This window comes from Schistocerca cancellata, chromosome 4 (assembly GCF_023864275.1).
Source record: "Schistocerca cancellata isolate TAMUIC-IGC-003103 chromosome 4, iqSchCanc2.1, whole genome shotgun sequence".
Classification (NCBI taxonomy): domain Eukaryota; kingdom Metazoa; phylum Arthropoda; class Insecta; order Orthoptera; family Acrididae; genus Schistocerca; species Schistocerca cancellata.
The window spans coordinates 462247950-462275732 of NC_064629.1; the positions used below are offsets into that span (position 1 = coordinate 462247950).

At 38.6% G+C, this 27783-nt stretch overlaps 1 protein-coding gene across 3 annotated transcripts in view; it reads right to left on the reverse strand.

Annotated features, from left to right (window-relative positions):
• Positions 1–7261: 7261 nt before the first annotated feature.
• The window catches only part of LOC126183494 (beta-1,4-glucuronyltransferase 1), a 305160-nt gene continuing 284638 nt past the window's right edge, over positions 7262–27783 (reverse strand). For all 3 annotated transcript variants that reach the window (XM_049925528.1, XM_049925526.1, XM_049925527.1), the window contains exons 4-7: positions 20347–21132; positions 15132–15374; positions 13546–13775; positions 7262–9932 (exon numbers count right to left, since the gene is read on the reverse strand). In XM_049925528.1, coding sequence (XP_049781485.1) covers positions 13578–13775; positions 15132–15374; positions 20347–21132 — 1227 coding nt within the window. In that variant the 3' untranslated portion in view covers positions 7262–9932; positions 13546–13577. The remainder of the gene's footprint in view (positions 9933–13545; positions 13776–15131; positions 15375–20346; positions 21133–27783) is intronic.

The following is a 27783-nucleotide window of genomic DNA, read 5'->3' on the forward strand; positions in this document are numbered from 1 at the left end:
CTTATTCCTGTAAAAGTTTCAGTTGCTGGGTTTGGAGGCATGTGCATTGCGTTACTTTGATATTTTGTCCAGTACCAGCCATGCATTTTTTTCATATATAGCTTTGTGTTTTCTGTCTCACACTTTTACTATCCACCCTCACTTGGAAAGAAACATTTTCCTTGCCCTGTATTGCTATGTTATTTGATGGCAGCAAATAAGAACGTAGGAAATATACTTCCAAATTAAACTAAGTTTTGACATTTTTATCATGAGTTACAGTAGGTCCTCAATTGCCTGCAAGTGGTTTCTGGCTTTCACTTTGTACTTCCCACTTTGGCAAATAATATTTGCTGTTTTAACTTTCAATGTTGCTTTAGCTGACAGTAAAATAAGATCATCCTGTAAGATGACTAGCTACTTGGCATAAATTGCATTTCCATAATAAATTGATACATTTCTTCTTAGAGTTAATATTTATTTACACTTAACAATTTATACTGTCACTTAATGAAATGATCCACCTTCAAGAAGCACTATAGTTGAAGTTCATTGTGACATAGACTGACAAAGTCCTTGCAATGCAGTAAGAGGTACATGGACACAGGTGCTTATCCATGGGTCATACAGTTACTGTAGGTTGTAAAGAGTTAGTTTGTAACCTTCAATCTTGTCTTTAGATATCCTGAATGTAATGTATTTAGTTGGTACTGAAAAAATCTGGTATACAGAAAATGAATGGGTATTACATATCAGTGATGAAATATGGGAGGTTAGAATTCATTAAAAATGGGGCAGTGCCTCAATGGAAGAAAGAAGGAAAAAACCATGACCTTGTTGCAGTAGCTACCCTAAAATTCCCCTGCAGTTAGTTAAGAAAACCACAGAAAACCAAATGAAGGCTGACAGAAGGGAGATTTTCATGCTGATCATCTTAATAGGTGTCAATGGTTTTAACCACCACAACAATACATATCTAAGCAGTCAGTGTGATAACACAGAGCCCTGGCTCAGTAACTAGTGCCGCCTGAGGTTTTTGTTGGTGATATTGAACAGGATCAATTACATCACTCACTGACAATTACAGAGCTATTTGAAGGAGATGCAGTGTGTCTGGCAACATACATAATAGTTATGGGCTGGAAAGTCAATACTGACAAAATGTTTTTCTAATAGTCCTGTCTAGTGATGTGTTTGCTATTGAATTGTTTGATAACTGAAAATACATAGACATATAAAAGATGATTCTGTGACAATGTTACAGATTTTCATGGAGGATGTTGAATAGATCAATTTGATGTGAGGAACCCTGGCCTGGAAACTGCTGGGTCAGAAGCTATAGGGGAAACTCATTCCTATACCAGTGACAATGGATCTCTTCTATATAAGTTCTTTGCTTTCTGTATTTTGAGAAGAGGTGGTATGGACCAAAAAAAGGAGAAACGAATCAAGTAAACATGGGCTCTGAAGTTCATACCTTAAGAGTGATGAGTACTTGTTCAGCAGAAGAGATGTGTTTCACAGTAGCAACGATGAACAAGTGCTAATAGCTCTCAGGTATGCTTACTGGATTTTTTCTTCTTTTGGTCCATACTACCACCTCCAAAAATACGGAAAGCAGAGAGCTTGCAGTAGAAGAGGTCCTCTGTCAGAGGTATCAGAACAATTTTCACCTATAGCATTCAACTCTGTTGTTACTGGACCAGGGCCCTTTACCTCAGACAGATACATTCACTGTTCTCCATAATTCCTGAAAGTTTTTAATATCATCAAAGAATTACTCTCTATGTGTAATCTATAAATATGAATTAACTTTGTTAGAGGTTTGGGTTCTGCCTGTTTATGTGCAACAAACTTTTTTTGTTACTTCTTCCATTCAAACATGTTTCAGCACATTGTGCCTTCATCATTAGATTCTTATTTCATTGAACTGATACACACTAATTTATGAGATTGGTTTTTTTAGATGTTTCCATGATGTTAATAAGTTGAATATGATGAGATCAATCTGAGTCAATCAAAATCTTAAAATTACATGATGAACCACAAGGGTTACCTCAAATGTCTTTCCCAGTTGCTCTTCAAGACATCTCCATGTGCTAATCATCCTCACAGACACCATCACAAAACTATGAATGCAGTTTTATGGTCACCTGTGCAGAATGGATTTCAACATGCTCACAAGGAAAATTCTTAACTTTATCTGATCAATGAAGAACTAGAATAACTGAAATATGCATTCACTACAAAATCATTCAAGGTGGAATAAAGTTTAAAGAGCTAATTCACAATTACAAATTTTCTGAGAAACCAACCCAACAAAACCCAGGATGTACACACAAACATAAAAACATTCAGTGTGTGGGTACAAGAGGTACTGAGAGGAAAAGGCAAAAAAGTGCTAAGTAAGTACAGATGTTCCCTTTAGTTGGGCACAATGAATTAAAAAAAAGTGGTTTTATAGGATCTTCTTTGCTGGTAAATAGATCATCATTTCATTTTGGTGTTCTTTTCATAATACATATTTTATGGACTACACGATTCACTTTTTTTTTTTTTTTTTTTTTTTTTTTTTTTTTTTTTTTACAAAAAATTGCCTCCAAAATTCAGGTGCATCTCATACACAAAATTAATATAAAAATGTCCAGTGTTTCATTTAAAATTCCCACCATTCTTAATAATGGCCATATATGCAATGCTGTAGGAAACATATCTGTATGTGCCAACTTTGGATTCAACTGGCAGCAGCAGTGCACCAATGGGACAAATATGAGCTGCAGGGATTCACAAGCTTGGTAACACTGTCCCCCTCTCACCTCACCATCACAAGCCCAGAACAGTGTCTGGAGACTGATGCATAATTGCAGTCTATGGTGCCAATGAAGTTGAAAGTGATTTGTGTTATTGATAACAGTACAATATTTTTGTCAGTAGCTAGTTTTGTAATGAATAAAAATAAAAGGTATTTATATAATGTGGGCTATAAATTGAAATTAATAGCATACACAGCACAAAAAGGAAGCAGAGCAGCTGAGCAGCATTTCAGTCCTCCACCAACAGAAAAAAATATTTATCAATTCATTCACTAATGTTACAGAGTGACCCACCACCTTGGTAACTATAGTGGGTCATTTACTACTACAAACAAGAGAATTTTCAGAATTTTAGTATCTTTTGTTTTTTATATAATGAAATTGTTAATTAAAAAATAAAAAACAAAAAGCCACAAGATACATAAAGTACAACTGGGGAAATATTGCTATAGTCTTACAAAGAAAATAAATGAAAGGAAAGATTAAGATAGCAAAAGAGGTCCTTTTGCCTAGCTATTTCAAGTGGGAGGGCTTCGGTAAACACTGAGATGTCTCACCTGAATTAGTGTATTCTGTTCTACCATACGTAATACTATATGTATATATGTTGTGATGTTAACTGTGTGTGTTTTGTATATGAGGTATGTCAGTAGTATTTGTTATTACAATTGTTTCATCGAATTAACCATGTTGTAAGCAGGAGAGGAACCTCAGGAGATGACCCCAAGCCTTGTCTCCCTGAAGGATGCTTCTTACCTATGTCGTTTGCTTGCATTTGTGTATTTACATCTTATTACACTGGATGTGATGATGATGTTTGGTTTGTGGGGCGCTCAACGGCGTGGTTATCAGCGCCCGTACAATTACCCAATCATTGCTCAGTCCAATTTCGCCACTCTCCTGGATGATGATGAAATGATGAGGACAACACAAACACCCAGTCATCTCGAGGCAGGTGAAAATCCCTGACCCCGCCGGGAATCGAACCCGGGACCCCATGCTCGGGAAGCGAGAACGCTACCGCGAGACCACGAGCGGCGGACTACACTGGATGTGTAAGTGTATGCACAATGCACACAGGTTTTACTGTTTCCATCTTATACATTTCACAAATTACACTCACATGTTTGAAAATAATGATCCAAAGAACTAAATAATTACTAGTTTTACTTGTACAAACAGGAAAAGTCATTGTTTTATTTCTATTACTAACTTGTTTCTAAATTCCATGTATGTATTACTTGTAGTATTGTTTCACTTGTGTCATCTGCTGTGTGTCATATGTATCTGGTGACACTGAAGTGTTCGTGTCATAATCTGTGTCTATGTTCATGTATATCCATATTACTGTTTGAATCTTTGTTGTCCCTTGCATCACGTTGTGCTGTAGGGTGTGTTGTAGGGTGTCTTTTGGGTTGAGATTTTGTGTATGGCCATTGCTGCTTGTAGGTCTTGTGTAGCGCTCTTGCTATTTTATCAGAGATGTGATTAAGCATGTACCAGTTATTTGGGTCTCTTAAAGCTGGTCCTATGTCCCCCATCTGTCAGATGTTTCCCATTCTTTTTGCCATGCCTCAATCTTCCAAAGATTTAATTGGCATTTTAATGTAATATGCTCCCCTGTTATTTCACACACCTTATGCAGTCTTCCCATTTTGAACCAGTATACTGCTTCTGTGTGTCTAATGGTTATGTCAATAGGGTATGCTGCAAGTACAATGAATAGGGCTTCCAGAGACAATGACAAATGTCTCTGATATTCTGAGCAATACCCCTCTTTGTCTGTTCCTCACAATTTTTTTTTTTTGAGTCATGAGTGACAGCCGTTGAGCCCAGGCACTTCTTCGAAATGCATTATAGACTCAAAGAGGATTTTATGATACATTCACAGTGTCTGCAGTGAGCTGAGTTTGACGTGGTGAGTCTGTGCATTAGTCTCATTGCTTTTTCAGTTGCAAGTCTTGTGAGCTTGATGAATGACAGTAGTTCATCAAGGTGTATCCCTAGGTGTCTTGTTATTTCCCTCTGTATGTTAGTGTTTTTCAGCCTAATGGTGGGGTTTCTCTGCAAGGCTCCTTCGATCAGTAAATATTCTGTCTTGTCTACCTCAATTGTGAGCTTTTTATGGCTGCACCAGTCTTACTTTTATAAGGAATTGTTTAACCTTGCTTTCAAGTTGCATTCTCGAGTTTGCAGTTATTACTACTAGCAAGCTGTAAGCATAGGCTACTATACCATTCACCCTATCATCTTCATTCAGATTGTTTAGGAGCAGTTCTTTGGAAATATCTCAGAAAATTGGCCCACAGATTGAGCCTTGTGGGCATCATTTTTTTTATTCTCTTGGTAACCCTTTGTTCCTGCTTGCCATTGTACCACCTTATCTTTGCAGTTGTCGAATAAGCTGTTGTATAAGACTGTTGGTGTCTGCATCTTTTGTAGCCTTGTGAACAAGGCACACCACCAGAGATTGTTGAAGGTGCCTGCTGTATTTGTTGTTATTCCTAATGTGTATTTTGTGTGTTTCCTGTATTATTTCCATGATGCAGTTAACTGCATCATTTATTAACTTTTTAGTGTAAAGCTATACTGACATGGACAAAGGTCAAAGAGTGTCCTGTGTGACTGTAGTCAACTACGGAAGAGTCTTTCCTGCACCTTAGCCAAAGTGTTCAAGAGGCTGATGGGCCTGTAAGTCTAATTACATTGATATGAGGACTAAGTTTTCTTCTGTTGAAAAACAATTGTTTAATTTTATATCAATTTGCATTGTGTGTGTATGCAGCCAAGCAATTTCTAAACTAAAGATTTTATCATTTGGAGGTAACTTAGAAATTTGTTTTTAACTGCACTTGGATCAATTAGTATAAAATATAAATACAACATAAACTTATAGCCAGTCAAGTAAAACACACTGGATGATTTCACATTTTATAAACCCTTCACTTTTTGGTTTTTAAGAGAAATGCAAGCAGTAAAGTTCGTCGTAAGGTGGGCATTCCTTCAAATGACTATGCTCCAATGGCAAGTAAGCAGTTGGTCAAAAGTTTCACATGCAGTTGGCTGTTTAATAAAACTCATTGGCAACTAATGATGCCACATATAAAATGTAAGCAAGTAATGCGACAAAATTAGGCCACCACATAACCTTCCTTTCTAAGGCAAAATGACTTATAAATTTGTTTATTTTTTAAACAACATTTTCCCAATTTTCATTTAACAGTAGAGGAGAGTGAATGGGAAGTTCAGTTAAATGGGTGGAAGGAAAGAAGGAAGGAAGGAAGGAAGGAAGGAAGGAAGGTTCACCACCCATTCAATAATGTGTTCATTTGATTGAAAATAAATGACACACACACACACACACACACACACACACACACACACACACGTGTGCTGGTAAGTTTTTCCACACAGAAGTCAAGAAACTTTAAACCCACTACTCCTCTCAGTAGTTCGCAAGAGTATATTTCAGTAGCACAATTTCTACAGTTGCAAATGCAAACATGCAACTTTTTAAACATCAAATGTGTCATAGGCTTTACATTGCCTGTAAGTCATTGTGTGTCTAAATGCTTTTCTTACAACAGCATTTTGTTCTTCATAAATATGAGTACAGTGACACAGCGCAAGGCAATGATGATAGTCCAGCACCGTCCCTTAATGACCTTACTGTCTTGCGGCATCCTTTTCTTCCACTGTGCACCATTTAGCAGAACTTTCATGTTACATACTCCATATGAGGTTGAATTTTGCTGGTGCAATGTACTTTCAACCATGTTTAGCTCAACTTAACATGGAAATTTAAATGAAGTTAAACTACATAGGCAGACTTGTTCCCCATATTTCTTGGTAATATCTGTGGAGAATTTAACTGCGAACTTACACAGAAGTCACTCTTCTGTACTTCTCTTTGTATGAAGTATTTAATGCTATTGGAATGTTTCCCATAAATACGATAACTGCTTAAATATCATTGTCTAAAGTGTGTGTAAGTACTGGCATTACAGATTAATACTTGCTCCCCTAGCATATCATCATTTGCTGAAAAACTCAGCTTTGTATGTTTAAACATTTTAAGTACTGTATTGGAATGTTGTCTTCACATGGAGCACCTGTACACCTGTAGACTCCAAACTGGCGGCTTTTCAATATCACTGCAGGTGCTAGTGAAATCTAACATCGAGTATTAAAACTTAATTTGATGAAGGAAAGTATTTGTGGCTGCGAGGATTTCTCTAGCTAATGATAGAAGAATGTGTGTTTTTTCATCTATTACCATCAAGAGGGGGGGGGGGGGGGGGGACAAGAACATGAAAGAACGACTGTTTTTCTTTGTTGAAGTTCCAATCTGTCAGCTTACCATATAGTTGTATTACTCCTTGAAGATACAATTTGTATTTTGTTGTGTTGCATTTTAGTTCTTGGTTGCACAGTAAGGAAGAGAATGACAGTGGAATTAAAACCAAAGCTGCAATTTGAAATATGTTTCTTATTACACAAAGAGACATACACTCTCACAGTACTTTCTTTCTCACATTTAAAAACATCATATTTCACGAAAACTTAGGATCGCAACTACAATAAAACTGACAGTTCCACACTGACATGGTATCGAAAATATTCATTTTGCAAGTACATAGTGCAATCTTTTTTCCTTTGTAAATGTTCATTGGTACTACATTAAATTTGACACAAAATAGACAGCACTAACTTTGATACATATACAGGATTAGTTAAATATAGGAAGGAATGCTACCAAGTACAAAGCATTAATTTTAGCTAGCAAGGGCCCATTCCAACCTGTCTGTCCTCTGAAAAATGGATCGCACAACCTCTTTTGACTCACAAACGTGGTTTGTTTACTATGATAATTACTATCCCATAACCCACTTACCACCACCGTGCCCCATCTCTTTCAGTATCAGTTTCAAAACACTCATCCAATAATTGCTCAATTCTGAAGAGACTGATCAGTAGGGAGATTAGTCCTTTCAAGACAGCCATAAGAGTGCTTTGATAGTAATACAAAGAGGTGATATACTCTTTCAGCATAGATAGTTCCACTGTATTTTACAATAAACACTTTACATTCATCTCTGGTTCACCCAACAAATACAGACTATATACAAGATCTAAAATTATTTCTTTATTCAGTTAACAAAATTTTCAACACTTTTCCATCTTAAATTCACTTATCAAGCTTTATCTTTCATGTTCAAATAGTTGTTACTATTTAACAAAGCTTATATGCTACATAATACTTATATTTGAGTTAGGAACAAGTCTAACTGCATTTTTTGTGATATTTCAATGAGACTTAACACAACACAAAAGACAGTAATGTGAACACAACTGGCTTCAATATTTGGATACTTAGAATCACCTGTAATGAAGTTTCAAACAAATTTTCTGAGACATTAATACTTTGACACCTATTTCTGCTCTAAAGTAGTAACACAACATAAAAACAGAAATTCTGTACAGCACACCAATAAAAATATACGCTTGAGATTGTTTTTCCAACAACCAATTTTGCTTTATTACTCTGTAGAAAAGTTAGGATCGGAAAAGATATTAAGGCACAATTTACTCTTGTCAGTTTACAAATTGGTGTAATGTACTGCACATTAGTTTTTCCACTACTATGAAGAAAATAGGAGTTTACATCTATGTATAGCTGTTCAAATATCACATTTTGTATGACTATAATGGGTCGCCATTTAAAGCTCAAGAAGTGGTCATTTGTAAAGTAATGTGAAAATCTGAAGGAAGAAATAAAGGAAAACAATCTCATTAACAGGAACTTAGAAAGTTATAAACATTGACGTAAAAAACAGCACAAACTCAATCATGGCACATACTACAAAAAAGTGACTTCATATCACAAATTATACTAAATTTGTTTACACTGCCAGTGCCATTTTAAAGACACTACTCAAAAATAACTTAAGTATATGGCAACATAATGAACACACAAATAGTGTTTTAATAACTGAGATACAGTAAAAAATAGTTTCTTCCTTGTCACATGTATTGGTGACAATTAGGAGTCTCTACACTCATCTCTGAAAAATGGTGCAATTCATCCTTCATACTCTACCCATTATGGAATACTGCATGATAATGTCAGAGCATACAAACTTATCCTTTTTTAATTTCTACACTGAAAATATAGCCTGCAGCCCTAGCTATCTCAGTACTTTGAACAAGAACTGTTAATAAGGTATCTCTCAATTGTTTCATAAAATACAACATTTCACAAAGTCATAAATATCCAAATACATACACTGTTTACTGTAAGAAGTAATCTTTCAAATTTAACTGTGCGCCAAAAATTGTGCCAATTCCTTCATATAATTTCAACATGTTCAGCTTCTTAATTTTTCACCACTCCATTACATTACATTTAATCCAGTTTTGCCCCCCAGTCACAATGCACACATTTTATACAGTCACACTTCAGTCGTAGGCAACTCTGTACGAAGTCCCAATTTCATTTTGTGGAAACTACACCCTGTAGGAATACCGTAAAAACAAAACCGTGCATTTATGGAAATATTCACTATATACATATATTCTCCACATGACGGGTGTAATACATATGTAAATCACAGTAGCATGATGTCCACGATTTACGAGCATAATTTGAGCTACAGTGAAGTACATATACATATATAATTTTCCACTTAAAGCTGTACCTCCATCTAAACTATGAGTGAATAATTTACACTGCACCAATTTCCTCAGTTCCTTATATTTACTCTAACACATCCCAGCACACGAACTATAGAACTAGCACTCACATAGAAAGCACACCAAAACTATTACTCAGAAGTAGTCTTTCACTATACAACATTCACAGTCTATCACCTAGCAAATCACAGAGAGCATAGCCCTAAACAACAACAATAATAATAAAAATAGCAATAATAATGATTATGATGATGATAATAAGAATAGTTATGACAATAATAATATTAAATAACCAACAGTAGCATCAGCAGCAGCAGCAGCAGCCACAAAATTAAACACTGTGCTGCAAACTAATTTGAACATCTGAACTGCTCCATATTGAAAGATATGCCTCTATTTTGCAACTAACATCAAATCCATTGGTTAAGTACACCAGAAAGACATTACCTGCAACAAAAAATTATTTCATTTACATTATAAAGTGCATTAAAACTTTATGAAGGTGGCAAATGATTTTTGATCACTGCTGTGTCCCCCACTGTAATGGACATGCCCTCAAAATATTTGTGAATTTGTTTGTTGGCTTGAACTGTGTATTTCAAAACCACCACAATTGCTGCAAAGAAATATTAGCTATTTTATGTTTAAATGAAAGTGGAGTTTGTGTTTTTTGAATATGAATTTTGACATGCTTCATGGTCATACTCACTTTCTCTCCAATCCAAGTTGTTACATGGAAGGAAGTATCTACTTCTCACATTACTTCACACACAGATCATAATTATATTGCAGAATTATCAGTTATAGAGTGTATTCATTTGATGAAACAAAGTAATTTTTCTCAATAGTGTCTTTTTAATATGCCTGGCAAAGCCAACATATCTGGGGGCAAGGAAACTCAGCCCTCTAGGCAGCATCTAGTCAGGGTGTGTGGGATGAATTTCGCACACACTTTTCTTTTCTTCAAAACATTGAGGAAAATATCTAACATGTGCTTTAGAGAAGCTGCCGCATTGCAGATTGTGACAATGTTGACATCCTGTAATCGCACATTCACTGCTTATTGTTGCCCACTCATAACTAATGGTTAAATGCTCATCAGTTGTTTAGAGCTGTTAGCTGAAGCTACCACTTAAATTGCTGTGCTGATGCTTATACACCAAAAATAAAATCAGTTCCTGGACTTTACGGATAGATCGTGTATACTGCGTATACTGCAAGCCATCTCATTGCGGACAGCATCCGAAATAAAAGAGTCTTGATTTCAGATACATATAAAAAGAAACAATATTAGTATTGTAAAAGAAGAAAATGTTTCTGTATCTGCTGGATGAAGAGCAGTCAGCTACTTAGGTTCATTTACCATGTGACAACTGGAGTAGATGACATTCCTCCTGAATTATTGAAAAATTATTACATCTGTGACCACCACCACTACCATCAGTTGCAGTCTAGTACTTACATTGATTTGTTAAGAGTCATGGGCAAGTGCAGGAAGTACACCCTTCACCTTTTTACCTGTGCGGCAGTCCTTTCTACAAAGAATGTATAATCCTAGCACGGGGGAATCACATGGGTTCAAGCACCTCAGTTGCAGACATGTACTGACATATTTTGCATGTGAGAGTTCTGCAACCATCCTAAGACCACTGAAGTATGGGTGCCATCTTTCACACGTTTCTCTTTTGCCTCCTCTTCAATGAAATAGTGACACACAAGTGGGAGAGGAGCAGAAGGAATATATGCTTTGGCAACTAGTACCTTTATGTCAATGTCTGTGAACTACATCTAAGGGGGTTAGTTTTTTTTATAAGATAGCTTTCACTCTACTTTCTTAGTCCTTAGTTAACCTCTGCCTGCATCCTCCCTCTTCTGTGATGAAGGAAATAGATCTGAACCTGAGGGAGACACTCTACATTCTTGTCTTTTCCAACCCGCAGTGATTGTTGCATTTCTCTAGCTGCCTGAATTGTTTGAAACATCAGGAATTTTCCAACACACAAACCCCTAGATGTGCATTTGCATGTGCTGATGTTCGTATCAGCATTATTTTTCTTGTTGAGGCATTAGTCCCCACAGTTGGTTGTCTGTGTGCTGATTTAAATGATGCACTGTAGTTAGATGACTGCATCGTCTTAGAGATAACCTTTTCTTCAGAATTTGGTATTCTTTGGTTTTGTTCCCTCTATTTAACTCCAGGATTCCAACTAGAGCTAGAAAAGCCCTAATTTCACAGTTAATGCCCCTCGGCATGAATAAGCATATTAAACTTCCTGGCAGATTAAAACTGCGTGCCTGACCGAGACTCAAACTCGGGACCTTTGCCTTTCGCGGGCAAGTGCTCTACCATCTGAGCTACCGAAGCACGACTCACACCCAGTACTCACAGCTTTACTTCTGCCAGTATTTTTTTCCTTTCTTTCAGGAGTGCTAGTTCTGCAAGGTTCGCAGGAGAGCTTCTGTAAAGTTTGGAAAGTAGGAGACGAGATACTGGCAGAAGTAAAGCTGTGAGTACCGGGCGTGAGTCATGCTTCGGTAGCTCAGATGGTAGAGCACTTGCCCGCGAAAGGCAAAGGTCCCGAGTTCGAGTCTCGGTCGGGCACACAGTTTTAATCTGCCAGGAAGTTTCATATCAGCGCACACTCTGCTGCAGAGTGAAAATCTCATTCAATAAGCATATTGTTTCTGGTTCATTAGTGGCACGGACATACCTTTTGCATGTTTTTTATCTCCAACTGTAGTATGTTAAAATCTTTAACATTTGAAGTTCCACACAGTATTCAAGTTAGAAGGCATTTCTTCCAGTCAAACGAACCAGGCTTACGATATTTATTTAAAAAATGGTTTATAGAATGTTAACAAATTCATCTGTTTTTTATTCGCATGTTATCCACTTTTTTTGACTATACTGCATACTTCCATCAGGCCTTCTGGTTTACAATCTTACTGTAATTCTGCTGCATTTATGTCCATTATGCCTTGGCAGTTGACACCACCTACACTTTACATGTGTGTGGTTTGCAGCTCCAGTCTGAGTGGGTACTCTCCAAGTTTCTTTATTTTAATTAAATTTGTTACTTGGACTGTTGCTTCTTCAAGGAGGAGAAATATCTCTGTTTGTTGCTTAAAATATTAAATGCAGCAGTTGAAGCATCTAAGCCTTTGCTTATAAAGAATTGGAACAGTTAGAACTGATAATCTTTTACATTTTTCCTATGAACACTATTTTTTATATATTCTGTTATTTCTATGACAAGCTTGATTGGGATGACTACTTGCCCAAGTTCTCTAGTTCATTCTGAAGTACTTACTGTTAAACATTCCACCAAGAGTTCATTTTGTTCAGAATTTGATAACCGCATTTGTACAAACAGTCGGCGATCTGCAATCCAGTATGCACAGTTCCACTTATCTGTCAGGAGGTCTTATGCAATGACTATGTGGGTCATTTTCAAAAGGTTACCCACTGGTAATAGTTTCATCTGAACTGCCATCTGCCCCATTGGCGTACAGCATAATTTAATTTTTCATGGTTTGTTACAAAGATACAGGTCTTCCTGATTCTGAGACATAACTCCCATACTATTTATTATGAAGGTTTGTACCTTCCTCACTATCGAGCATGTGAAGCCAAGGTCCTCAGTCCTTTTACCACACAATATTCCTCCTTTGCAGACAATGGTGGTTACTGAAACACACTGAGATTGTGATAATGGCCAACTGACCAGCCCCAGCTGGGAACCCCAGAAGTGTGATGCTCCTGTACCCAGCCATCACTTACTAGACCTTTGAAGACCATATATAGGACTATCAGAGGAAAGCAGTACTACATATACTTTCCATATCTGCCAATTATTACTCACAAAATAGTTAGAGGCCTCTTGGTGAGGACCACACAAGCATGGAAAGGTTAATTCCTTTGCACCACCAATGGTGTTATATGAAGACAGAAGAAAATTCAGATTTGCCAAGTCACCACTGACATTTTAATATAAGTCGTAGTGAAGAACTAAATGAAATGTAAGAAAAGTGCACTTGTGTACTTTAAGCTCATAATTACCTGTCTCAGGATAATGTGCGTGTGTCCAAGTGTTACACTGCACAACCTTTTCTAACACCATATAGTACCTTCAGTTCAGGAAAGATAACTTTCTTGATGAGAGCATTGGTTTTTGCTGCGAACATTGCCCTCTGTGGATCTTTCTTCAATACTTTGATTCCAGGCTTATGCACCAAAAAAGCATTGTCCAGAATTTGAAACTCATAATCCAAGACACAGAGAGCATATCCCTGAAATGGAAGATACCGTAATTATTACATTCACTTGGAGCAACTGGAAATTACTAAACACACTAAATTTAGTTGAAGTTGTTTGAGGATGCAGAAAAAGAAAGGAGGAAAAAAAAAAAGCTTGTCATCTAGTACACTTCACAGTGACACTATATTAACCAAATTTTTTCCCACAGGAAAAATATACTGACATAAATGTTTCTCGTTTTGACAGAAGTATTAAGGCTTCTGTGACACATTGTGTGTTATGAAGCTCTGCATTGTCTTTTGCAGTGAATTAGAAATTCAATTATCTTTACACTTTTCATGACATTACCAAGAAGTGCACAATTTCCATATAATTATTTCCCTTGTTTCTGTTCTTTTTCTGTGACATAGAGGAAATATCTGTTTTGTCATTCTTACCATGCTGCTTTACTCAACTCTGTTGTATGCACTTTCCTTTATTTGTGAAAACAGCTACCTCTATGTTTTGTAGTTTACAGAAATAGTGATATCATCCAATACAACCAATTTTATGATGATACTGAAACATTTTGTAGAAACAGTAAGAGAAAGTGAGTCAATGTTTCTTCACACAGTAGGGCACAAATTTTTGGTGTTTATGTGCAAAACACTCACACTAACCCAACTTAGTCATGCTGCTGGCAATGTAATGAAACTAGTCTGACCAATGAGGAGACATTAACTGTGTAGAATGGAAAGCTAAAAATGTTAGTGATTGATAAAAACTGTTACGGGAGCAGAACTGCATGTTTGTTAATCGGACTGCGCTATTACATTATATCGTGAAATGATATTGAAAGAAACTTAAGATAAAACTGAGGCAGAGTGTTGGGAGTGTTTGGCATATGTTGGGATGGGGGCAGAGACTACTGGTTTTCAGTAGCTGTTATGCAAAAACTTATAAATAGGACTTCACTGTGGTTCTAATGTCTAAATATGTTTTATTAATTTTATAGATTGCAGCTAGTAGCTCCGATATTTCCAAGTGTGAAACAATCTCTCACCATGACACATTGAATATTGACACATTGAATATCAGATCAATGAAACTCATGAAACAGAAGTAGAGACGTCTTTAAATAAAAGGTTAGCTTTACCTCCACCAGTTATTTAGTAGGCATCACACCACTGGAGTTACTATGTCATTGTCTACCCCAAACTTGTGGACTGATGCACACTAAGTGTCTTGGGGAGCCTAGAGTGTAATGTTGACTTCGAGCCCACGTATAAGTTCATATTTTTCAGACACACAAAGCATTAACACTGGTGAATGGAGTAGAAGTGACAAAATTAAATAATATCAAACCAAAAATAAAAATATATATTCATTAGAAAATATGTTCAACTCACCTGTGGCATTTTATCACTCTTCCCTTCCCAGCTAAGGCGCTCATCATACAGTGGATCCTGGTGGGTACCAATGAAAATTGGTTCCCAGTGTACATGGTAGCCTATGCGTTTCCCAATATGAAAGACATGAAGCCCTTTTGTGATGTTGGCAGCTAGCCATTCTTTGGATTTTGGCACATTGTGACATCCTGGACACAGTTTCTTATGGAATGGAATTGCTGTCCCATTCTTCAGCATCTTTACCTGAAATAATTTTAACAACTCTGAAATATTTGCATAACAAAATAAAGTAAAATTTAGTCTCAGTCTATCTTTTTTTGGTCGCAAAGAGTAGGAAGAATACAGAAGTGAAAAATAATCGTAAAAAAAGTGAAGAAACAGTCAAAGGAAAAACTTAATGCAGACAGTAGTTTTTAGGAAGTGTTGAAGATATTTCAAGTTAAGGAAAAATATTTGTTTTATTTAAAGTAGCAAATCTAATTAGATCAAATATATGAAACAATAGCTGAGAAAAGGAGTTTTATCTATTTTAAATACAAAGAAACAAATTACATTACCAAGTTGACTGAAAATCATAATGAGAGCTAATTTAATTGATGAAAACTGTACAACCACAGAAAGGCTAAATGAGTCACAGGTTAATGCATAGAACATTATAGAGCTGACCAAAAACTTTTTATGCTTGCTGTCTAAAAGTTTCACTATATCGTTGTCATTTTAGATAATCAGGTAAACAATCATTTTGGCAGCAGCATAATATACAACAGTGTACATGGTGTTGCGGAGTTGAAGGATTATTCTGGAGTTAGTGTTAAATTTATTTTCTCTGTATGATGCACCCTACCATTTGCAGATAAGATTTTGAATCAACTGTACAAGAATACTGTGACAAATCAGTGTATTTCATTTGTCAGACTAATACTTTTACTGCTATGTATTTTTTATATTTCATTGCAATTATCATGCTTACTACACTTTTGGTATTCATTTCATTTAACAACTTTAGCTACTTCTGTAATACTTACATTAACATTATATAGCCTATACACCACAGGACTTTACCAAACCTGATCCATTTGCTGTCCACTACTGGATTCTGCCAAAACATATTATAGACTAATTTATCTTTCTGAAATGAATTTTTTGTTTGCATATTGGAAATTCTCTTATTATGCCAATACCCACACTATGAACATTAGTATTAATATCTTCATTCACAATTGTCTTCACTTTCATGTGTACTAGAATGCTGCACTGATGTGTGAGACTGTCCAGTTATTCTCTCTCTCTCTCTCTCTCTCTCTCTCTCTCTCTCTCTCTCTCTCTCTCTCTCTCTCTCTCTCTCTCTCTCTCTCTCCCCCCCCCCCCCCCCCCATCCACCTCATGCCAATGAGCCATGGACCTCATGAGGGGGTGGGGGTCAGCTTGTGTGCCTGCAAGGTATAGGTGAAACGAGAGTGGGGGCTATATTTGGAAATGCCAGACTAACCCGTGGTTCCTCATGAGTGGCAGCAGCCTTTTTGGTAGTTGCAGGGGAAACAGTGTGGATGATTGACTAGTCTGTCCTTTTAACATCAACCAATATTGCCTTTCAGTGCTGGTACTACAAATGGCTCAAGGCAAGGGGGAAACAACAGCTATTATTTTTCCCAGAGGGCATGCAACTCTACAGTGTGGCATAATGATGCCGCCATCCTCTTTGGTAAAATATTCTGGGGCAGGGACTCTTCAGGAGAAGATAGGTATCAGGAAAACCAGAACTGGCATTCTATGGATTGAGGTGTGGAATGTTGGAGCCCTTAATGGATAGGTAGGTTAGAGAATTTAATGGATAGGTTGAAGTTAGATGTAATGGGAATTAGTGAAACACCCTGCAGGAAGAATGGGACTTACGGTCATATCAGTATACAGTAACCGAAGAGTATGTCTGATATTGAACAACAAAACAGGGATGTGGGTGAACAGGAATGTGAAGCCAGTACTGTAGCCAAGATAGACACATGGCAGACACCCACCACAGAAGTACAATTGTATGTGCCTACTAGCTCCACAGACAATGAGATCTACACAATGTATGAGGTGATAAAAGAAATTAGTCAGATAGTTATGGGAGACTAAAATTCAATTGTGATGGGGAACCAGAATTTGATAGCAGGAAAATGAAGAGTAGGAAAAATAATTTTCAAATATGGACTGGGGGAAAGGAGTGAAAGAGGAAGTGACAAGGTAGAATTTTGCACAGAACAATTTTGTCATTGCTACCACTTGGTTTAACAATCATTAAGAAAATTGTCTAGGTGGAAGAGACCTGTAACACACACAGGTTTCAAATTGATAATATAATCTGAAGACAGATTTCAGTACAAGATTTTAAGCTGCAAGGTATTTCCACTGGCAGATGTGGATTCTGACCATTATTTACTGAGTGAGAACTGTAAATTGGAACGAAATTGGGAAAAGAATGGAAATTAAGGATATAGGTCCTAGATAAAATGAACGAGATATAGGTTGTCGAGAGCTTCAGAGGGGAAATTAAACAATGTTGGACTGTAATGGAACAAGGAGTACAAAAATGGATAGCTTTGAGTAATGAAATAGGGATGGCAGCAAAGGATCATACATGTAAAAAGGCAAGGACTATTATAAACCCCTAGAAAACACAGGAGATATTGAATGTAATTGATTAAAAAAGAAAATATAAAAATGCAACAAGTAAAGCAGATGAAACATAACACAGATATCTACAAACTGAAATTGACACAAAGTGCAAAATGACAAAGCAGGAATGGATAGAGGTAAACTGCAAGACTGTAGAAAGCATGCATAACTAGAGGAAAGACATATGCGACCTGTAAGATATTAAAGAGGCCTGTGGAAGAAAGGGGAGCATTGTATGAAAATCAAGGACACAGACTGCAAGCGAGTACTAAGAAAAGGAGGGAAGAACTGAAAGGTGGAAGGAATGTATAGTGGATCTATATAAGCAAAACAAACTTGGAACATAGAAGAGGAGATGGGAGATACGACATCACTAGAACAATTTTACAATGTACTGGAACTTTTAAATGGAGAAGGACCTTGGAATAGATGAAATTTCCCTAGAATAATTTAGATTCTTGGGAGCACAAGCCATGACAACACTATTCCACCTGGTGAGCGAGATATTTGAGACAGGAAAAATATCCCCAGACTAAGAAGAACACTGCAATTTCAATTACAAGGAGGGAAGGTGCAAGTAATAGAAGACTATCCAGTTTAATGTGTTGTAGTTGCAAAATAATGACCTGAACTAATTTCAGAAGAGTGGAAAAGCTGGCAGAAGCTAATGTTGGGAAGATCGCTGTGGATTTTGGAGAAATGTTGGAAGACACGAGGCAATACAGACCCTATGACTTATTGTAGACCATAGGTCAACCTTCATTTACAGCCATTTTAGATTTAGAAAAAGCTTCTGATAATGTAGAAATTCTGAAGGTAGCAAGGATTAAAAAATAGAGAACAATAGGTTATTTACAAGTTATACAGAACTCATGCTGCAGTTTTAAGAGTTTAAGGACATAAAAAGGAAACAATAGTTCTGAAGGGAGTAAGACAGGGTTGAAGCATAATCTTCATGCTATTCAATCTGTATATTTAAGAAGCAATTAAGGAAATGAAACAATAATATCTAAAGAGAATTTAAATTAAGAGAAAGGAAATAAAAACCTTGTGGTTACAGGTGCCGTAACTCTGTCAGAGATGACAAACAATGTGGAAGATCAGTTTAACAGAATGCATGTCGTCTTGAAATGAGACTATAAGGTGGTCAACTATGAAAGTAGAACAAAGGTAATGGAGTGTAATCAAATTAAATCAAATGAGTCTGAGGGAGTTTGATTACAAGTTTGAGACTAAGTAGGAGGTGAGTTTTGCTATTTTGGTAATAAAATGAATGAATGCTGAAGTAAACATGAGTGCATTTCTGCAGAAACAGGAATTTAACATCTAATACAAATGTAAGTGTTAGCATGTCTTTTTGGAGGTACATGTCTGGAGTGTAGCCTTGAACGAAATGAAATGTGGATGATAAGCAGTTAAAGCAAGACGAGAATAGAAGCTTTTGAAATTTGGTTCTATACGAGAATGGCTGTTGATATACTTTCTGGGATGTGAGATCGTGGTCCAAGAACTTGCTAATTTATCCTGTGAAAGCCCCTTCCCCTCTCCATAATTACTGCAACCTACATCCAAGTGGACATGCTTACTGTAGTCAAGCATTGGTCCCCCTCTCACATTTCTATCCCTTGCACCAAATTGCTGATTTCTTCAGGCCTCAGGACGTGTCCTATCAGCTGGTCATGTCTTTTAGTCAAATTTTGCCATAAATTTGTTTCCTTCCTTCACAATTTCATTCAGTACCACCCCCCATTTGTTAATCGATCTATTCATCTGACCTCCAGTATTCTCGTATAGAATGAAGGCTTTCACGACCAGGTGACATGACTGTTGATATACTTTCCGGGATGTGAGGTCGTGGTCCAAGAACTTTTCTGCTCCTTACGTTTCGTCCAGGACTGCGCTGGACTTCTTCAGAGGCACTGCTCCGCTGAGTCTTGCCGATTGAGTCAGTCGGCAAGACTCAGCGGAGCAGCGCCTCTGAGGAAGTCCAGCGCAGTCCTGGACGAAACGTAAGGAGCAGAAAAGTTCTTGGACCACGACCTCACATCCTGGAAAGTATATCAACAGCCATGTCACCCGGTCGTGAAAGCCTTCATTCTATACGAGAATACTGGAGGTCAGATGAAGAGATCTATTAACAAATGGGGGTGGTACTGAATGAAATTGTGAAGAAAGGAAACAAATTTATGGCAAAACTTGACTAAAAGACATGACCAGCTGATAGGACACGTCCTGAGGCCTGAAGAAATCAGCAATTTGGTGCAAGGGATAGAAATGTGAGAGGGGGACCAATACTTGACTACAGTAAGCATGTCCATTTGGATGTAGGTTGCAGTAATTATGGAGAGACGAAGGGGCTTTCACAGGATAAATTAGCATGAAGAGCTGCATGAAAGTAGTCCTCAAACTGACAAGTTATTGCTCAAGAAAATAGGGAAACTAACTAAAACCTAGGACATACAGAAATACAAGCTCTGCAGAACATATGACGCTTTTTACAATAGTACCACTGTTCAGACAAATGAATTGCATCTTAGTTGTGTAGAATAAATCTTACCAACTGCTCCTTATTTTCGGGAAGCGTTGCACCCTTCTCCAGTTCGAAGATGGAGAGTGGAAATACTTTCGGATTTGATCGTAGTAGAGGTTTATCCTGCCGACGGATCATCTCTAGGAAATCTGGAATGACACCAGGACTAGGGTAGAGTTCGATATCCGACGGCAGTACGTAATGGGTAGTGGCAGACTCGCGCGCGGCGTTCCTGCCCACGTTGACAGGGTACAAGATGCGGCTGCGCGTCTTGTACAGCGACGCCGCAGACACGTTGACCCAGGGCGCGGGCTTGTTGCAGTCTGACAGCCCCTTGGCAGAGGCGTCGGCGGAGCGCGGCAGCTCCTTGGGAATGTGCCGCGAGCTGAAGAACACGTGGAATGTCACGTATTCCGCCACGAGAGGCGACAGGCAGTCACGCGCCCAACGGATCGCTTCCAGCGTTGGCTTGAAGTCCGTGCCCGGCGCGTGCACAGATAGTGACACAGGTCCCCGCCACCTCTCTAGCAGTGGCTTCAGGTTATCAAGGAAGGTGTAATCGGCGTGTGTCGTGTACGTTATTGACTCCCAACAGTGGAACGTCCGATCGGCGCGCACGTAATTGTACAGCACCCAGAAGTCGCCTCGCTGTGCCATGCGCGGCTCGCTGGTGCGATCGTAGCACTTTATCACTTCGCTCAGCGTCTTCTCGCGCTCGGTGACGGGCTCGGGGTTCGACGCAGGTGGGTCCACTGTTGCGCCGCTATTCGGTTTCCTCGTGGCATTCGATGGACCTGCGCCACTGGATGCCATCTGCAAAAAGTAATTTTCTGTCAGATATGATTCAACAACAGTGCCAAACGCTATGCACACGAAAATCCATACCCAAAAAAGTGCAATAAACATATTTCTTCTCTATCAGTTCACAGATGGAACGAAGAACAATGAGGGTTTATACCGTTCTGGGTGAGCTACTATTAGCCTCATTTTTATCTTCACGGTATCTGGTGCATGCTGAAGAGATGTACATGTGGTAGAAAGACATGAAAATGCCAAAAAAATGTTGCGGAATCATGAAGATATTCAATCGACAAGCTCAAACATTTGAAGAGGGATGCAAAACAATTGGGAAATGGTAGGGGGCGATTAAGGAAATGATTTTCCCCTGCGGTGTAACGGGGAATGAAGAATGTGTACGGAGCAGCATGTCTGTCGAAAACCACCGTTGTGGAAAACGATGACAACGGGTGCTAACTGCTTCATGGTAACTACAGACCGGATTATATGTATCATAAAAGCCTTAAAATATGCATGAAAAATGATTAAAAATGCATGAAAGTGTTGAAATATCCAACAAAAATAATAAAAAAACCATGGTAGTTACTGCGTACATTATATCTCAAAGTCGAACCTGTGCATACCAGTTAAGAGGAAAAGCGCCGGCTACGCGAAAAATCGGTGCATTTAGAACGCTGATATTTTCTGAATACTTTCTGATATAAGTTAGGGAAGGGGCCTTTCTGGGGTTATTTTTTAAAAATTTGCAAAATTGGGGCGCATACAGTATTTCAAGAATTGTTCCTTCTTTGCTACTGTTTTCAGTAACATGCGGATGCGATGCGAGTGAGTCGCAGCGAAAGAATCTATGTATAAGGCCAGCTTCGAGATATATCGCACGAAGAGGGTCATGCTCAAAAACTGCTTAATGTTTTATTTAAAAAACATTACGATCATGAATTTTTTGAGCAGCATTAACTTTTAATTAATACTATTGGACCAAAGCATCATTTACAATTTTACACTTTTCTACTATTGTAAGCATAAACAGGCAAGTATTGTTCTAAATGTTCGGTAGGAAAATTGTGTCTTCGATCACACTAAACTTTTTAAGAGCAGGAAAGGACTGTTCTACATCTGCTGAGATAACTGGACGGTATTTGAATGTGGGTGCTATGTTGTCTCTTATTGTTTCTGGTTAAAGCTCACCCATCCCATTAATAAAACTACCAATTTGGCACAAGGGTTCGAAGCCTTGTTATTGTTTAAAACGTTCTTCAAACTTTTCTTTAAGTTTTCTTGGGCCTACGGGAATGAGGAGTTTAGTAGAATAATTTTATTTATGTACTGAATAGATTTATTCAACGCCATACCTTAAGCTTTTTAATACTTGCAGGTATATGGGAAAAATGAGTGCTGATCACAGCAATGTCTTTTCCAATACCGTAATCATTGAAAGCTTCCTTGCACTGGCCAACTGCCAAAGCCTCTGCACTATCTAAATCTTTTACTGCCCCTCTAATGGTCTCGAAACGTTCATCGTAAAAAAACACAGCTTCGACCCACGTACCCCAACGAGCTACCACTCGTTCGGGAGGTAAGGTCACATCTGGTAGTTTTTCTTTGTAGGTCTTTATGCGAGCTGGAGCCTTTAGAAACACTTTCGTTGTTGATGAAATCAGTTTATTTACATTCACAAACGTGGAACGTACTACTTAAGCAAGGCGATGTACTCCATAAGCAAAGCACGTCACATGAATCAAATGGGGATAAAATACTCTGAGGGCTTTTCGTGCTTTAGTCATATAGGGAGCGGCATCTGAAACAAACACGAACAGTGTTTCATCTGCAGAAGACTCTGGAAATATTTTTCTAATACCCTCATTCACAAATCTGGCGACTGTAGGATGATTTACTTTTTCAAGTTCTTTGCAGGCCGCTAAATAGAAAGGAGGCGGCTCTTGTTTTAAAGCACCACCAATCAAATTTGCAATGTAACGGCCACAAATGTGTGTAGTTTCGTCAACTGAAATCCAGATAATGCTGTTCTTGAGTTCATTGCGTATTTCTTCCAGAACATTGCTTAAAAAATTACATACCGACAATTTACGTAATGTTGATTTATCTGGTATATTTTGATTTAAGGAATATTTGCCCAGGAGGTCTTTGAGGATAGAGAGTGTACGTTTGTGGAGACGAATATCGCTTGCAATGAATGCTTCACATAGATCCACGTTAAACCGACTTTTTTTGGTTACGTTTGGACAAATCCCTGCTACTGCAACTCGCTGTTCTCGGAAGTTGTCGTGGTCCTGTCTTCTGCATTCCTGCGATATGGTCTATTTGAAACTTTTTTTGCACGAAATGCGCTATCTCTCATGAACAGGAAACAACGGTGGTAGTAAACCGTACGTACTTTTGGTGTAGAATCCGAATATACAATATAAACGGTGATTTCCCATTTGAAAATACGAAGTTGATCCTGTCCACGCGAGAGGGTGGTTACGAAGTGGGCAGTTGCATTGAAGGCGGATGTCCCCTTCACTAATATTAACTTTTCACCCAAAATATGGTTTTCGTATGATGCGTCGTTCAGATGTATTTAGCTGTCTCAAGTTAAAGAAATATCCCGTATGTAGCCAAAAATACATACGAACATGAGATGATTCGTTCGAATCATTATAATTAATCGCCCAAACGAGCCATGGAATATGAACCTAACGAATTACATAACTTTCATCTGGAAGGTGTTCATGAACTCAGATACGTCAGTTTCGTGGGTATACTTATTGTTTGCATGTCCTTGTTTAATCTGAACTGAAGATCAACTGCTCTTTCATGACGTTTAAAGGTTATTTTAACATTATTATTCTGATGAATAACTGACGACTTAGTAGGCTAATAATTTTGCACTTGCAGCCTAATAAAAACATACGAAAGACACACACATTATTTCAAATTCCTAAATAATTGAAATGAAAGATGTCTACAACAAAGACAGAAAATCAGTAGTAGTCAACGAGATTAGCGTTTAACATCTTGAGCACATTACATCGTATAAGCATTTAGCCATAACACGAAGAAACAATATGATACGAAACGGAATGATAAGTTAAAATCAGTATTAAACGCAGATTTGTTGCACGGTCTCTGGGAAAATTAAAGTATGGCTCCTAAGGAGTCCTTACCAAGTAGGCGTCACGAGACATGAGAGGAAGTCAGAAACGTACTTCTAGGATCGTAATAGAAATTCTCGGGGAATTTACATGGGAATTCTTGGGAGAAAAAACGACGCGTTTCTGTACGGTAAATTTAAAGAACAGGTATTCAAAGAAGACTGCGCATCTATTAACCTGCCACAGTTGTGTATCTCGGGTGGGGATCACGGGACTAAGAGAGATAAGGAGATGTACAGAGGCATATGCTACCTTTCCCACGTTAAACGGGCGAATGAAACAGGAAATAAAATCGTTAACATTGATACGATGTCTCCTCTGCCATGGACTGATCAGTGCATATGCATTTGTAGCTTCTGCCAATGTTCCCACAGTAAAATGACTACGAAACGAGTCAAAAGCATTGATTGTATTACACATACGCTGTGCCAACCCCTCATGGACGTGGGGATTCCAACGCACTGCTTCATTTCGACGAAGCAGCTTCTTTTCACATGCCAGCTTCTAACGTCATTGTTAAGAGTCAGTCGAGCAGCTAAGTCATGACAACTTGTCTCCAATTTAGTTTTATATGTCAAATGTTAATTTAAGCTGAAGGCCCGTTTTCTGCATGGTTCAGCGCGTCGTAATATAAATGAGTGTCTCCCATAAAGTACTTGTTTTATATGCATGTAAATCAGGTTTATAATATGTTCATTCAACTGGGCTGACAGGACGATGTAAGTGCAGAACGTACCAAACTGCTAAAATAAAACCTGAGTGGAATGTTCCGTATTTTATGCCATGGCATTTGATATGCGTAGTTCGAATCTGGAATCTGATTTAGTCAACAGAATCCACTTGGGTAGAAATGGATGGTTTTTAAGTGATGTCTTTATATATAATGATTCAAAAATTGCCGTCGATGGAAAAACTAGGTACCTGAATACAGATATTTTTGTCTTCTGTTTCGACTGAGATAGCTGAACTTTCAAAAAGACCCTTTTTTATGAGAAAAAGTGTAATAAAACAAACGAAACAGTGTCTGCCTTATTGGATTAGCTCGTGTGAAGTACCCCCACAAAATCTGTGAATAAAAGCTGGTTCTGACTTGTAGTAAAGGTTACCTACCTAAGAAATGATTCCTATAAAGGCAGCCAGAAACGAAAAATAGTCACTTGACGACGATTGATAGAGTGAATCTAAGTAAAATGATTGGTGTAAAGAAACGGTTGTTTGAAAGCGGTGCCACGTTAAGCCAAAATTCTGTTACATCAGAACCAACTCCTAGTCAGTTAAGTCTTAGGCTGAATATAGTCGGAAGCAATATACCCACATGTACGGTAAGTATGATCCCGTCTGTGTATTGCCTTGTTCAGGTTACTCCAGGCAAACTGTTGTAACGAATCTGCCGGCACAACCCGTATTCACGTGATGGTGACAGATATACCGGGTGATCAAAAAGTCAGTATAAATTTGAAAACTGAATAAATCACGGGATAATGTAGATAGAGAGGTACTAATTGACACATTCTTGGAATGACATGGGGTTTTATTAGAACCAAAAAAATACAAAAGTTCAAAAAATGCCCGAAAGATGGCGCTCCATCTGATCAGAATAGCAGTAATTAGCGTAACAAAGTAAGACAAAGCAAAGATGATGATCTTTACAGGAAATGCTCAATATGTCCACCATAATTCCTCAGCAATAGCTGTAGTCGAGGAATAATGTTCCGAACAGAACTGTAAAGCATGTCCGGAGTTATGGTGAGGCATTGGCGTCGGATGTTTTCTTTCAGCATCCTAGAGATGTCGGTCGATCACGATAAACTCGCGACTTCAGGTAACCCCAAAGCCAATAATCGCACGGACTGAGGTCTGGGGACATGGGAGGTCAAGCATGACGGAAGTGGCGGCTGAGCACACGATCACCACCAAACGACGCGCGCAAGAGATCTTTCACGCGTCTAGCAATATGGGGTGGTTCTAATAAAACCCCATGTCATTCCAAGCATGTGTGTCAATTTTTACCCCTCTATCTACATTATTCCGTGGTTTATTAAGTTTTCAAATTTATACTGACTTTTTGATCACCCGGTACTAGGGTTGCCATTTCATTCCACATGTACAGTCTCCATACGAGGATGGCCTCACTGTTGTGAATTTAATCTGACTGGAATTTCAGCGAACGCTCGGGATCGGGACTGCCACGTTCGTGCTGCGCTAATAGAGAGCTCACTATGTCCACAATTCTTGCTGCACACGTAATTACGTTGGATCGTCTCTTGCAGCTAAACACACTCAATATTCAGACAAGACAGAACACACTGAACGACTAGAGACGAACTTCCATATTCACAGGCTATGTACGTTAGTATGTTCTGCAGAAATGATCAGCATTTGTCATTTCTGTTCAGCATGTGTCCAGTTGGCTAGTAGGCATAGGGTCCACCATGGGCCCTGGTCAGTTGTGGGATGCGTGATGGCATCGACGCGTATAAGGCGCGAAAATTGCGTCCTGTGGTATAGCCATCCACGCTGCATCCACCTGGTTCTACAGTTCATCTGCAGTGGTTGGCAACTGGCCACAGCGCTGCACCCGTTGATTCACCATATCCCACACATTTTCGATTGGCGAGAGATCTGGTGATCTGGAGGGCGAGGGCGAAAGGCTTCAGTCCTGTGGCACTAAGAAGTCACGTGTTCATAGAACAACATGTGGTATTGCTGAAAAATGGCGTACAGGTCGCAGGGTGTCATTCATGTAGTCATGTTGGTCACTGCCCTGGACGCGCACCAGCTGTGATTTGTGGGTGTACCCAGTAGCACCGCACAACATAAGGCCTTTAATTGGCGCCTTGGGTTTTGTGCGAATGCAGTCACTGTGGTGCCGCTCCCCGTCTGCTGCGAACCAAAATGCGACCATCATTTTCAAACAGAACAGAATTTGGATTCGTCCGAAAACACTATCTGATGCTATTCCTGTCCACAGTGACATCGTCTCATACACCATTGCCGTCCAGGATGTTTCTGGGATGTATGCCGCAGGTTTGGTCCAAGCTCCGTAGCATTCCGGGCCGCCAGCGACAGTCAGCTGTCTAGGGTCTTACCCTATAGGGTACTGTATGTACTGATCCATTGATCTGTGCAGAACACCTTGTGACGCACTTTGCAACAGCATCGGCGTCCTCTTCCTATACTGCTACCTTTTCCAGTAGAAATGCAAAGTTGAACAAACCCCTCTCTGTTTCAGGCCCCACCAAGCCGAATCTTGTAATGAACCCTTCACTGAATGGAAATTCTTTCAGGCTCTTAGATCTTGACATGACACTGCCGCAGTCCCGGTTTCCATCCACAACCAGAGGATGCAACACTTGGACGTTATCCAGAGGCAATATCTCCTCAGGATCTTCAAACAAATTTGGCACACAGGTGTCTCCCTATCACAATGACGAGACAGCATCGTTATCCATGTCCTTAAGCCTGGGAAGAACCCAATGTGTCTCAACAGCTATTGCCCGATTAGTCTGAT